This window comes from Morone saxatilis, unplaced genomic scaffold (genome assembly GCF_004916995.1).
Source record: "Morone saxatilis isolate NCDOM2014 unplaced genomic scaffold, NCSU_SB_2.0 Contig5, whole genome shotgun sequence".
In the NCBI taxonomy this organism is placed as follows: Eukaryota; Metazoa; Chordata; class Actinopteri; family Moronidae; genus Morone; species Morone saxatilis.
In genome coordinates this window covers 767,734-780,461 of record NW_023340095.1, presented here as the reverse complement: position 1 = coordinate 780,461, position 12,728 = coordinate 767,734, and the positions used below count along the sequence as shown (strand labels likewise).

The following is a 12,728-nucleotide window of genomic DNA, read 5'->3' as shown; positions in this document are numbered from 1 at the left end:
TAGTGTGCACCATTAGCATTGGTAATAATTTGATCTAATTTATTTTTTCTTTCTTTCATTCAGCCTTACCTTCATCATCTTGGATGACCACAGTTAACGGGATAGATGGCTCGCTCTCTCCGATTAGGTTGGCGCACTTGATCCTGAACTCATACATCCAGTCCTCTTCCAGACCCTCAACGGTCATGGTCATGTTGGGGCAAATCTCTGTGTTGCAGGGCTCGAAGGCCGGCTGGTCCTGCCTCTTCTTCTCAATAAAGTAGCCAATGACAGGGCTGCCACCATCATTACGTGGTGGCTTCCAAGAAAATGTGATGGAGTTCTTGGTGCGTTCAATGTAGTGAAACTTCTCGGGGTATGATGGTGGGCCTGCATAACCACAACAACATTGATTAGTAAGTACAAATCCAATCTTTCTACCAAGATCACTTCTGAAGTCTTCTGTCTCCTCACAAGGAATAAAACTAGAAATTTATTTCCGAATCAAAAACAAGCAATTTTAGGACTCACCCTGTGGGTCCACAGCCTTGATGGGTCCCAGCTCGACAGGCGGGCCCATGCCGTACTTGTTCTTGGCGATGACCCGGAAGAAGTACTCCTGTCCCTCCATTATGCCAACGCATTCACACTTGGATGAAGCAGTTTCAACAGGCTGCCTCCATGTGTGCATCTTGGCGTCTCTTCGCTCCACAATGAAGCCGGTCAGGTCGCTACCTCCGTCATCCTCTGGGTCATCCCAGTTCAAGAAGATCATCTTGCGAGTGACAACAACAGGCTTCAGGTCTGTGACGGGTCCGGGGACATCTGAAGATAAAGCAAAATAATACCTCTGTGTTCATTTTTATTTCATAGCATCAATTAATTCCAAGTTGTCTGTCAAGTCTTATTATTAAGTCCCACCCTGTATTCCTCAACTTCCACTCACCCATGACCTCCACTCTGATGGAAGCAGCCTTGATGCCACTGGGGTTGCAAGCAGAGATGTGGTATTTGCCACTGTCCTTCCTCTGAACATTCTTGATTGAAACAACACTGTCGTTGCCCTCAGTGAGGATCTCCACACGGTCTTTGTCAGGTTTGGCATCGTCTTTAGTCCAGGTGATGGACGGGTATGGTTTACCTGTGACTGTAGCAGGTACACGGAGTATCTCTCCAGCTCTGATTATCACACCACTCTTGACGGACAGTTCCAGTTCAATCAGAGGCACCTCTGTGGAAGGCAATCAGCAACCAAGGAGAAAAGCCAACAACGACAAAAAAAGCTTTAAGATTTAAATTGACATTTGATCAGACAGCAATAGATCTAGCGATCCCAATTTCGGTCTCTTTATTTTCTTCTACTGACCTGCAGGATTCCTGACGAACACAGACTCTGTGAATCCTGGTGTTCCTTCTCCGGCAGCATTGCAGGCAATGACTCTGACCAGGTACTTGGCTCCCTCACGGACTCCATAGACAGTGAAGACGCGGTTCTTCCAGGGACGCTCTGTAGACCTGGACCAGTCCTTGCTCCCAGCCACGGCCTGAAGAACACCGCAAAGCAAACATTCGTCTCAATTGAAATCAAGACAGTTTGATTCTTGGGTTGAGGAAGTCTGATTCATCACATTTGAACCTGCAGCTGCAGGCAGGAAGCTGAAAACAAATGTGAGTAAAGCTGAAAAAGTATCAGGTGACTTGATGATCTGACCTTATCCACGTGGTATCCCAGGATGTCTCCTCCACCGTTGTCAACAGGTGGGTCCCATTCCACTTCAATGGAGTGGTCAGTAGTTGTCAACACTCGAGCAACTGGAGGTCCAGGAGGTACTAAAGTGTCAAATAAACACAGATGGGACATGTTAACTCGCGACTGACTATATTTCGATGGACATAATTCATCCTGATTATGATTCTAGTTTTCTGAGTACTGTCTATAGTACTATTTGATCAGAGTCGTGAACAGAAGTATTAAACAGTTTACGTACGGATCGGAGCCTGGGCTGTCTTGGGTTCAGAGGGGGGACTGAACTTTCCGGGGCCGGCTTGGTTTTCAGCCGCCACCCTGAAGATGTAAGTCAGACCCTCCAGTAGACCTTCAACATTCAGCTCAGTGTCACTGACGATGTTCCTAAAGGGCAGGACAGAAGGGAACATTCAGAAAACTGGCAAAAATATTTTTAGTAAAATTCAGTCAATACCAACTTGTGTGTGAGTCCCAGTAGAGAAAAGAAGGTCTTTGTGTTTCCCCACCTGTTGACACGTGCCCAGTGCGAACTGTTGATCTCACGGCGCTCCACCCAGTATCCCAAGATGGGGCTGCCATTATCGTTTGGCTTGTTCCATGTGACCAGCATGCTGTGGGCTGTAATGTCATCAATCTCTGGCTTGTCAGGAGCCTCGGGAGGTTCTGAGGAAAACGAATGGATAGGACAGCAGAAAAAAATTAAGTCAGACGCAAGTTTTTTTCTTAATTCTTTTCCATGTATTTTTTGCACTTTTAATGCGAGAAAAAAAAATATCATTAGGGAGTGAGTGGTAAGCTAACAACAGTGGCAAGTCTACATAAATGTGCTAACATGGTAAGCTAAATAAACCTTATAATTTAACAAAGCTTGTTAGCTTTTTTAAGTTGTGATTAAGTAGTGATTTACCACACATGGTAAAAATGGAATATTATAGATACTCACAAACATTGTAAGCTTACAGTAAGAATCATTTATTTATAACTATTTGAAAATGTATTTGTTAAAGCATAAGTCATATATGTAACAGACTTGAAATAAACAGGAGTAATAATAAATAATACCATACCGAAAGGATTCTTGGCGATGAGTGGTTTGGAGATGCAGTATGGACCAGCGCCAAACTTGTTCTCAGCCACAACCCTAAAGATGTACTCCTTTTTCTCAATGAGTTTGGGCACCAGGTAGCGGCAACCTCTCAGTGTGGAGGTGACGCAGCTCCAGCCGATCTCCAGCTTCGAGTTGTCCTTCTTCTCCAGAGTGTAGTTGAGGATTTCACTGCCGCCATCGTCCAGAGGAGGATCCCACTTGCAGATAACAGAGTTCTTCCTCACTTCCTCAAATTTGAAGTTCACAGGAGGCCCAGGAGTATCTGCATACAGAAAAAGGATCATGTTTTTACTTATGAAATATCTAAAAACTACAGTAGGTATATATATCGGAGGATACTTTTAATGTTTGAACGAGGGACTACTTGGATGATCTATCCAGACATGGGATTATATACAGTGTGTTTTTGTAAAGAAACATTTTTCTTTACATTAAGTAATATGTGTGAACCATCAAGCCATTTAGTTACATTTACATTCACTGTTTTCACTGAGTTTAGAAACGACTTGTTTTTTGGTTTTTGCATGGACATAAATTACAGTATTGTCTGTATTCATCTTAACAGGAGAGGTCTCAGGATGGATCCCGTGGGTACGCCATACTTTATTCATACTTCATTTCCTAATTTAATTTCACAAGTCTGCTCTCTGCTTGAAACTCATAATCACTTATTTTATTGAGTAATTTACCTAAATATGTAAAAAATCACTAATTTCAAAATTTTTAAAAATTGCAAATCTGCTATTTTCGCAATTATTCGATAAATAATTTTCTATGTCTATAAAATATCATATAAAAGTGAAAATTATTATTCTCATCATTATTTCCTGAAGCTTGATGACTTGTTTTGTCCAATCAATAGACAAAACAATATTTGGTATATTTATTTGAAAAATTCATCAAAATATATAAATAAGATTTATTGACAAATTGTTTCAGCTCTAGTAATGTACCCCTAATTTCTATATATACTGGGATATATGTACCGGGATGTATATGTAGTGCATTTTTAGGATTATACATTCTTTTTTTCATTAAAAGTTGTGTATGTGTTTAGAAATGCATGAACATGTTACTATAGATCTGACATTAAACACAGAAAAAAGAAGAATTCTCACCGAGCACGTTGACCTCGCAGGTTGCCGAGGCGATGCCGTGGTCGTTCTCCACCTTCACCATGTAGACGCCATGGTCGGTGCGGATCGAGTCCTTGATGACCACAGAGGACTCGCCCCTGTTGCTGTTGTTGATGGTCAGACGTTCGTTTATTGTCGGGTAGTCGGTCTCCTCCACCTCAGGCACTGCTGACTCCTCTTCCTTCTTCTCATCCTCCTTCTTCTCCTCCTCTTTCTTATCCTCTCCTTCCTTCTTCTCTTCTCCTTCCTTCACCTCTCCAGCCTTCTCTTCCTTCTTCTCGGCCTCTCCCTTCTCCTTTTTCTCCTCCTCCTTCTTTTCCTCTTCCTTTTTCTCTACCTTCTTCTTCAGGGGTTTTTCGGGCCTCTTGCGGAGCGGCTCAGGCCGGATCACCTGGTTGTTCCAGTACCAGGTGATCTGAGGGTAAGGCGAGCCAGAAATGTTGGCGTTCAGGCAGATCTCGCAGCCTCGCTTTACGCTGAGACCGGACTGCAGGCTGCCACTCAGGAAAACCTTCGGAGGATCTGAGAGAGAACGAAAAAGAAGAATCAACAAAACGTACAGCTGAAAACTGCACAGCAGCATTATTATTAAAGAAACATTTGCCTGCTGTAAACATTTGCCTGCTGTAATGAGAACTGTGTCACACCACCTTTAAAACAGCTTCTTAAGTTGTGTTTATTGCTTTTATGTATTGTTTCAAGTTCACAATACAGGTTCTGACTGAGGCTTGCTCAACTGTTATTGGAGCCAGAGCAAAAAGGGGCGAGACTTTACAGGCAGTTTACAGGAATACATTTGCCTTGCAATGAGACAGTATAATTTTTTTTTTGAGGTCTTCAAGAACTGAACTCCTTACCGATGCTGTCCGAGGCCTTGACGAATGGTGTGTTGCGTGACGGCTCGCTGACCCCGGCGGCGTTTTCAGCTTTGACTCTGAAGGAGTAGTTCTTGCCCTCCGTCAGCCTTCTGACGGTGTAGGACAGGACAGGCACAAGGAAGTCGTTGCACCTCTCCCACTTGTCCTCTCCCTTCTGCTGCTTCTCCAGGGCATAGCCCATGATCTTGGCGCCACCGTCATACATGGGTGGCTTCCAGGTCAGAGTGATGGTGCTTGATGTGGGGTTATGGGTCTCCACGTCCACCGGCGGGTCAGGAGCATCTGGGACAAGAGACGGATTTCGGTTAGACTGATTGCAAACTGATTTGTAAAAGTGCCACAGTGGCTCTTTAACAATTAATACAAAATACATTTTCTTGTATTATATCAAACAGGAAATGTTTTCTTACGTTTCTGGTCCTCAGCAATGACGGGGTTGCGGAGCTCGACAAACTCTCCTCCTCCGATCTTGTTGACAGCCTGGACTCTGAAGTAGTATTCTCCGTTGGGGATGAGGTCTTTCACGTTCCAGCTCACCTTGTTCTCTCCGGACATCATGTTGACATACGTCCTTCTGCCGGCCTCACGCCGCTGTACACACAAACAAACAAATAAACAAAAGAAAAATCAGTTTCTTTCAAACCCAGGTCCTGATCAGATAAGATTATTGAGCCCACACTGGCGAAATTACAGCTGCTCAAGAAACAACACAACAGAAAAAAAAGAAATAATACAAATAGAAAAATAAGAATGTCACGTTTAAAACCATGCTGCTATCTCGGACCTGCAGGACGTAGTGAAGAATCGGGCTGCCGCCATCGTAGTCTGGAAGATCCCAGGTAACTTTGCAGGAGCTCTTTGTGATGTCAGAGGCCAGGATTTCCTTACAGGGACCAGGAAGACCTGAAGACAGAGAGACAAAGACAGTTAAAGAGTAATCTGCAGCGTCCAGGAGACTGACGTCTGTGTGATGATGTAAACACTGGATGTGTGATTATGTACCGATGACTTTGACGTTGATGGTGGCGCTGGCAGCTCCCAGTTTGTTCTCCAGAGTCACTTTGTACTGTCCGGCATCGGCGTGAAGGCTGCTCTCAACCTCCAGGTGACAGGAAATATACTCCTTCCTGTTGAACACAAGCAATCCCATCAGGCACTGCTGCGCACACTGACAAAAACTGCTAGACCACAAAAGACCCTAAAGCAGATCCATTACCTTTTTAGACTAATGTGATTAGTGTAAATAAAATTTATGGTATGGAATTAGAGCTGAAACGCCACTGAAGTCATTTTCTAAGCAATAATGCCAAAAATAATTAGGTTCCAGTGTCTCCAATATTAGGATCTGCTGTAGTTATCTGTTTAATATCACAGTGAACTTAACGGGTTTCACACTGTGAACATTTGAACACATCAGCTTGGACTGTGGCGGACATTATTCACTATTGTCTAACATTATATAGATTAAACGATTAGCTGATAATTAGCTGCAAAAATAATCTGCAGATTAATCATTTAGTGGTGAATATTGACCAAAAACACTTCAGCTGGTGCAGAGTTTTTGTATAGTCTTTAGTTCTAATATGTTTACTTTTCATCCTAAATTAGGCTCCAAGACTGGAACAGATTAAATGTCGCACTGACCTGAAGCCGAGGCGTTCGTCGGCCTTTAGCTCCTTGCCGTCTTTGTGCCAGGTGATTCTGGGTGAGGGGATGGCTCTGAAGGGAACTGGGATGTGCAGCTTCTCTGTTTCCACAACAACCAGATCCAGAGTCTGGAATTCCAGTGTCGGGTTACCTGGAAATAGAACATCCACCTATTAGTGTCAGTTTGATGATTTACAGTAGGTCACACAAGAAGTGTGACGCTTTATTGACGGCGTTGTGACCAGTCGACGCTCTTACAGTCGGATTCTTTGGCGAAGACGTTTTCAGAGATGTCGGATGGCTCGCTGACTCCGATGGCGTTGATGGCCCTCACTCTCAGGATGTACTCCTTCTCGGGGACCACGCCCTCTTCCACGCGGTACTTCAGCTCCTTCACTGGCCGAGAATTGACCCTCATCCACTTCTCTGTCCCGGCCTCACACATCTCAATGTGGTAGCCGCTGATGGGGCAGCCGCCATCTCTCAGTGGAGGCTTCCAGGCAATGGCCAGGAAGTCACGGCTGGCTCCGGTCACATGCAGCTCGACGGGTGGTGATGGGGTGCCTGGAAAGGACAGGACAGACGGATTTAGACTTTTCTCCCACCTTCCCTTATTTTGGTAACTAGCCATTACTCGTTAGTGCGCTCACCTGTTGGATCTTCGATGGTGAGGATCTCGGTGGGCTCACTTGGGTGGCCGACACCAGCCTCGTTCTCGGCTCTGACCTGGAACTGAACCTCTGTTCCCTCGATGACGTCTGTCACTCTGTACTTACAGTCTGGACCTGAAGTCTTCCCGCATTTTACCCAGCGGGTTCCAAGCTTCTCCTTCTTCTCCAAGGAATACCTGGAGGTCGGAGCCATCAAAAGGTAAAGACGCTTCATGACTTCTTTCAAATCTAAGCTCAAAATGTACTTTTATCGCACTTTACCTTCCCTGATTTTATCTGACTCTTGTTTTTTATTCTGTTTAGGGGTTTTGAAATTTTATATGTTTCATTAAGTGCTTTGATTTGACTTTTATTGCTGTGTTTCTAAATTTTGTTTGTGATTTTTGCTTTTTATGTGAAGCCTTTAGTCACTTTGTTTGTGTGTAAGTGCTATATAAATAAAGATATTTTTATTATTAGAAATAAAATCTCATTGATTTGAATCTTTGTATCATATCGTATTTGTTATATCGTTATTTTCGTACAACTAATTGTATAGTTAAATAAATCCTTTTAATTGAACACATCTAGAGACTATGGGAAAAATAAATTATATAAAACTAAAATATAGTGACATTGTGTCGGGAGCAGCAGATGAATCCATCATAAGGATGTCATGAATGTATTTATTGTTAAATATTGCTAATAAGGATTTGGTTGAAATAAAAACTTACCTGAGGATGGGTCGGCCACCGTCATTTTTAGGAGCCTCCCACTGCAGGTCCACGTATCTTTTGCTCACAGCATTGACAGCGAGGGCGTATGGTGGCCCAGGAGTGGCTGAAACAAAGAAAATAATCTTATTATCATCAATAAAGCAGTTCATGGGGATTTTCTTCATCCTCCTGTTGAAATAATTAACATATACCTGACTAAGACTTACTGAAAGTGTCTTTGGCCAGCACAGAGTCTGTGAGCTCGCAGAACGGTCCAACACCCACGGCGTTTTCTGCAGCGACGCGGAACACATAGAGCGATCCTTCGTTGAGCGGCTTCACAGTGTACTTCACCTCCTTCACTGTGGTGTCAACGGCCTGCCAGCCTTTACGCCTGACGTCACGCTTCTCCACCACGTAGTTGGTGATTTTGGAGCCTCCGTCACGCTCGGGAACCGTCCACTTTAACTCGGCGCTGTTCCTGCTGATGCTGACCACGTCCAACCAGCGAGGAGCTGAAGGAGGGTCTGAGGAGATCAACACAAAGATTTACTGTTATATGCTGAATGTGTCAATTAGCCTCTGATATGCTGACTGTATCAAAAATCATATTTACAACATAGTGCACCTTATTGATCTTCCACCGCTTTATTTGTGTCCAAACTATATTCATGGTTTTAAAACACACACAAGTGATATCTATCTATCTATCTAGTTTGGACTGGAAAAAGATATTATTATGAGAGTTTGGTATGTGTCTGTTTTATAGCATCAGTTCCACTTACTGAGTCTCTCTTTGCAGAGCACTGGGTCACTGGGCTCGCTGGGTTCGCTCTCTCCAGCCATGTTCACAGCTCGCACCCTGAACGAGTACTCTTGCTTCTCCATCAGTCCCTTCAGGAAGTGCTCCAGGATGTTGATGTCCTCCGCCACGCGGATCCAATCCATGGTACCACTCTTCAGCATCTCAATAATGTAGCCGTCGATCTTTGCTCCACCGTCGTGCTCCGGTTTGGTCCACATCAGGAAGCAGGAAGTCTTGGCCACGTCCTTCACCGTAGGTTTACCGGGAGGCCATGGAGGATCTGAAAGAGTGAGGCAACAATGTTTTTAACTGAAAGGATTTCTGATGCTCATACACAACTTGAGTGAGTATAAACGTTTTTGTACCGATAGGATCTTTGACAAGGATCGGGTCTGTCTCTTTGCTGGGTTTTCCAGTTCCAGCCAGATTCTCAGCCAGGACTCTGAACTTGTACTTCTTCCTGGTGGGGAGTCCTTTGACTCTGCAGAGGAAAACATGTCACATCAGCACAACGAAATCCAACAAGGAGAGTGTAAAGCTCATTTCAGTCAGTGGTCAGCGAGACTCACCTGTAGTTTGTGTCTTTGATGGGCAGCTTGTTGCATCTGATCCACTTGTCGTGGTCGGGTTCGTATCTCTCCACCCAGTATCCTGTAATGGGGCTTCCTCCGTCCTCATCGGGCTCGTACCAGGCCAGACTCAGGGAGTCCTTTGCGATGTCTGAAGCCTCCAGCTTGTAAGGAGCTCCAGGAGTGTCTGAGGACAAGAGGCATGAAGTTAGACCTGGCAACTGAAGCCTAGGAGACACGACGAAATAGGATCCAATTTTCATATTTTAATGAAGATTCAAATTCTAAAGATGGGGGCGCTTAGTCAGAAGAGCCATTTGTAGATTTACAATTGGAAACCAGTGAAAAAATCAGAGATCTTAACTTTATGATGTATATTCCCAGTTCCAGTGACTGATGACAACTTTAAGTATCTACAATAAAAAGCTCAGGACTTTATTATTTTGTTTTGGTACAGATATTATCTAGGGTCTAGTAGGTTAATTCCTTCTTTTGTCTTGTCAACACTGAACTCAGTTTGACTCACTTTTGTTCATTTTGTTGGTGTTGCAGTAATGTGCGCCAAATTCCCAGATCCACAATTACAACTGCTTATGAAACTGTAGTTAGTTAGCTGCAGCTGTAGCCTTATATTTACCATACAGACACAGTTTCAAGTTTTGAGTAACAAGGTGTCACAGGGGCTTGACCTACCGAAGGGGTATCTGGCGATGATGGATGGGTGTTCAGCTGGTGGGCCAACACCAAACTGGTTCTCAGCGAAGACTCTGAAGATGTATTCCTTGAACTTGACCAGGCCCACGGGTTTGTACGTGGTCTGTTTAATGGTGGAAGACAGTCGGTGCCAGATCTCGCTGTCGGCAGCTCTGCGCTCGACGATGTAGTTGGTGACTCTGGAGCCGCCATCGTCACGTGGAGGGTTCCAGGCCAGGAAGCAGGACTCGTTGGTGATCTCGGAGATGTCGAAGGCAGCCGGAGGACCGGGCTTATCTGTGTGAGGAAAGTACATTTGAAATTAACCAAGAACTAAGAAAGTCAATATGAAGACCTTTCTCCATTGTCAACTGGTCTTACCGAGGATGTTGACATCGACAGTGGCAGTAGCACGGCCACTGCTGTTGGTGGCCTCAATGATATAGGTAGAGCTGTCGTCTCTCTTGGTCTTGGCAATGGTGACGGTGGAGTGTCCTGGCTTGGTGTCAATGGACACCCTGTCGTCTGGTTTGAGGACCAGGTCGGCCTTGGTCCATTTCACACGGGGTTCGGGCTTACCCGTCACCTCGGCGGGGAGTTCAATCTTGCTGCCAGCGTTGGCAGTCAGACCGGCCAGTAGCTTGGCGTCCAGCTGGATCTCTGGAGGCTCTGCATGGACATTACGGACGAGGAGTCAGTCAGAAGTTGAACTATTAACTTTATCAGAAACTGCTGTACTACATCAATATGTATTTCCCAGCATGCCACTATGTGTAGTCAGTGTGTGGTATAGAACCCCCTCTGGTGTTGAATGTAGAATATAAGCATATAATATAATTAGGTTGATTCCTCGTCACTCTATTTCTGGGTACCTTTGGGATCAACGGCCTGGATCTCGTCGGTGGCCTTGCAGGGCTGGCTGGCTCCGAGTCGGTTCAGGGCACGGACTCTGTAGGAGTACCACTGGCCCTCAATCAGACCAGTCACCTGGCACTTCAGTTCAGGTACCATGTCCCCGCAGGGCTCCCACTTATCGGTTCCTCTCTGGCAGCGGTCCACATTGTAGCCTCGGATACCCGTGCCACCGTCGTACTTTGGTGGCTCCCAGGTCAGGAAGATGCCGCTGGCCGACTTGTCTCTCCACCTCAGGTTCTCCGGAGGGTCGGGGATGGCTGGAAATAAAAAAGACAGAGGGGTTAGAAAGTTCCTGACTTGGAAATGAGTGATGAAATGAAAATCCCACTCGTTCCTGCTGTGACTCACTGGCAGGAGAGGAGACGTTGACAGGCTCGTCGATGTACGCCGGCTCTCCTGGTCCGCACTTGTTGCAGGCGGTGACTCTAAACAGATACTCCTTTCCTTCAACCACGTCGGTAACGGTGAACTCCAGATCCTGGATTCCTGTGACCACCTGAGAGAGAGAACAGAGAAATAGATTAAGTTAGGTCAGGTCAGGTCAAGTCAGCTCTGAATATTAGAACGGCTCTTTTTAAAAAGTAAATTAAACCCCTTTTCTTTATTTGCCTTTTACTTGAATGTCAAAGCCTTAGTTTTTAGGTTTTAATTATTGATTTCTACATTATTTGTTCCCCAGGTATTTATTTTTATATTGACATTTTATTGTTTCTATTGTATTTATTTTTAGCAAAATGTTATTTATTGTGGTTCATTTCTATTTTTATGTGTTGTTTCTGTTTGTTATGTGAAGCACTTTGGGCTGCATGTTTGTATGTGAATAAAGTTGAGTTGAAATACTGTTGATACAGGTGTTATAACAAAGGACTTTCACTGGACAGTGATCTCTATATTAAGATAAATTACTATGGTATACAGATGTTGATGACGTACCTTGACCCAGGTCTTGCGGGACATGTCCCGTTTCTCCACCTGGTAGCCGGTCAGAGGGCTTCCTCCGTCGTGCTCTGGAGCCTCCCAGCTCAGGTGGACGTGCTGTCGGGTCACCTCCAAAACCTTAAAGTCCTTCGGAGCGCTGGGCGCCGCTGGAGGACGCAAACAGAAACACAACGACACCGAAATTTTAACAAGAAGTAAAAACAGCTTCAGCTTTGTTCTGGACTAGAAAATAGTTTTTCATGGCGTACCGATGACATTGACTTCGATCTCTCCGGAGACAGACGTGACGTTGTTCTTCAGGTGCAGGGTGTAGGTGCCTTTGTCTGGGCGGACGCTCGGTGTGATAATCAGTTCTGTGAATGTGGACTTGGTTGTCATGGTGATGCGTTCGTCAGCGGTGGTCAGCTCCTTCTCTTCGAAGGTCCACTTGGCCATGGGGGTTGGGTATCCGGTGATGGGGACTCTGATGGTGAGTGGCTGGGGCACAATCACCTCCAGGCCGTCTTTGAAACCGCTTAGGTCGAAGGTCGGACCGACTGTGGAGGAGAGAGAGAGGCATGATGGGAACTGAAACGTTTACTGTAAAGTAGCCTCGTTTCTGAGGTTGATATTAGTTTTTGGATAATAGTTTGTTCCCTAATAGCTGACTGATATAAACTGATCTGAACTGTCTTATTACAGTAGTTGTCTGTCTCACCATGTGGATCGTCGGCCAGCAGAGGTCCAATGGTGTTTGACGGGTCTGAGAGTCCGGCAGCATTTTCAGCAAACACTCTGTAGTTGTACATGGTTCCGTATTTCAGACCAGACACCTGAAGTAAAAAGTGTTAAAATAAAATACATTACATAATAATTAATTTCAGCAGGCCCTTTATTTTTAAGCAACTTTATGCCTGCAACTGCTTAATGCGGGGTGGCCAGTCAGTCAGAGACTAAGAGCCAAATT

The 12,728-nt window shown here is 44.8% G+C and overlaps 1 protein-coding gene across 33 annotated transcripts in view; it reads right to left on the bottom strand.

Moving 5' to 3' along the window:
• ttn.2 (titin, tandem duplicate 2) overlaps positions 1-12,728 on the bottom strand; it is a 212,218-nt gene that overhangs the window by 73,975 nt on the left and 125,515 nt on the right. For all 33 annotated transcript variants that reach the window (XM_035676170.1, XM_035676193.1, XM_035676176.1 and 30 more), the window contains 28 exons: positions 12,480-12,594; positions 12,031-12,318; positions 11,777-11,928; positions 11,192-11,339; positions 10,801-11,100; positions 10,310-10,597; positions 9,929-10,225; positions 9,236-9,422; positions 9,032-9,147; positions 8,647-8,946; positions 8,089-8,388; positions 7,880-7,985; positions 7,146-7,342; positions 6,754-7,059; positions 6,493-6,646; positions 5,851-5,975; positions 5,633-5,751; positions 5,259-5,439; positions 4,828-5,130; positions 3,953-4,492; positions 2,794-3,096; positions 2,233-2,389; positions 1,968-2,110; positions 1,691-1,809; positions 1,346-1,523; positions 926-1,210; positions 511-804; positions 70-369 (listed from right to left, as the gene is read on the bottom strand). In XM_035676170.1, the coding sequence (XP_035532063.1) occupies positions 70-369; positions 511-804; positions 926-1,210; positions 1,346-1,523; positions 1,691-1,809; positions 1,968-2,110; positions 2,233-2,389; positions 2,794-3,096; positions 3,953-4,492; positions 4,828-5,130; positions 5,259-5,439; positions 5,633-5,751; positions 5,851-5,975; positions 6,493-6,646; positions 6,754-7,059; positions 7,146-7,342; positions 7,880-7,985; positions 8,089-8,388; positions 8,647-8,946; positions 9,032-9,147; positions 9,236-9,422; positions 9,929-10,225; positions 10,310-10,597; positions 10,801-11,100; positions 11,192-11,339; positions 11,777-11,928; positions 12,031-12,318; positions 12,480-12,594 (6,301 nt within the window). The remainder of the gene's footprint in view (positions 1-69; positions 370-510; positions 805-925; positions 1,211-1,345; positions 1,524-1,690; positions 1,810-1,967; positions 2,111-2,232; positions 2,390-2,793; positions 3,097-3,952; positions 4,493-4,827; positions 5,131-5,258; positions 5,440-5,632; positions 5,752-5,850; positions 5,976-6,492; positions 6,647-6,753; positions 7,060-7,145; positions 7,343-7,879; positions 7,986-8,088; positions 8,389-8,646; positions 8,947-9,031; positions 9,148-9,235; positions 9,423-9,928; positions 10,226-10,309; positions 10,598-10,800; positions 11,101-11,191; positions 11,340-11,776; positions 11,929-12,030; positions 12,319-12,479; positions 12,595-12,728) is intronic.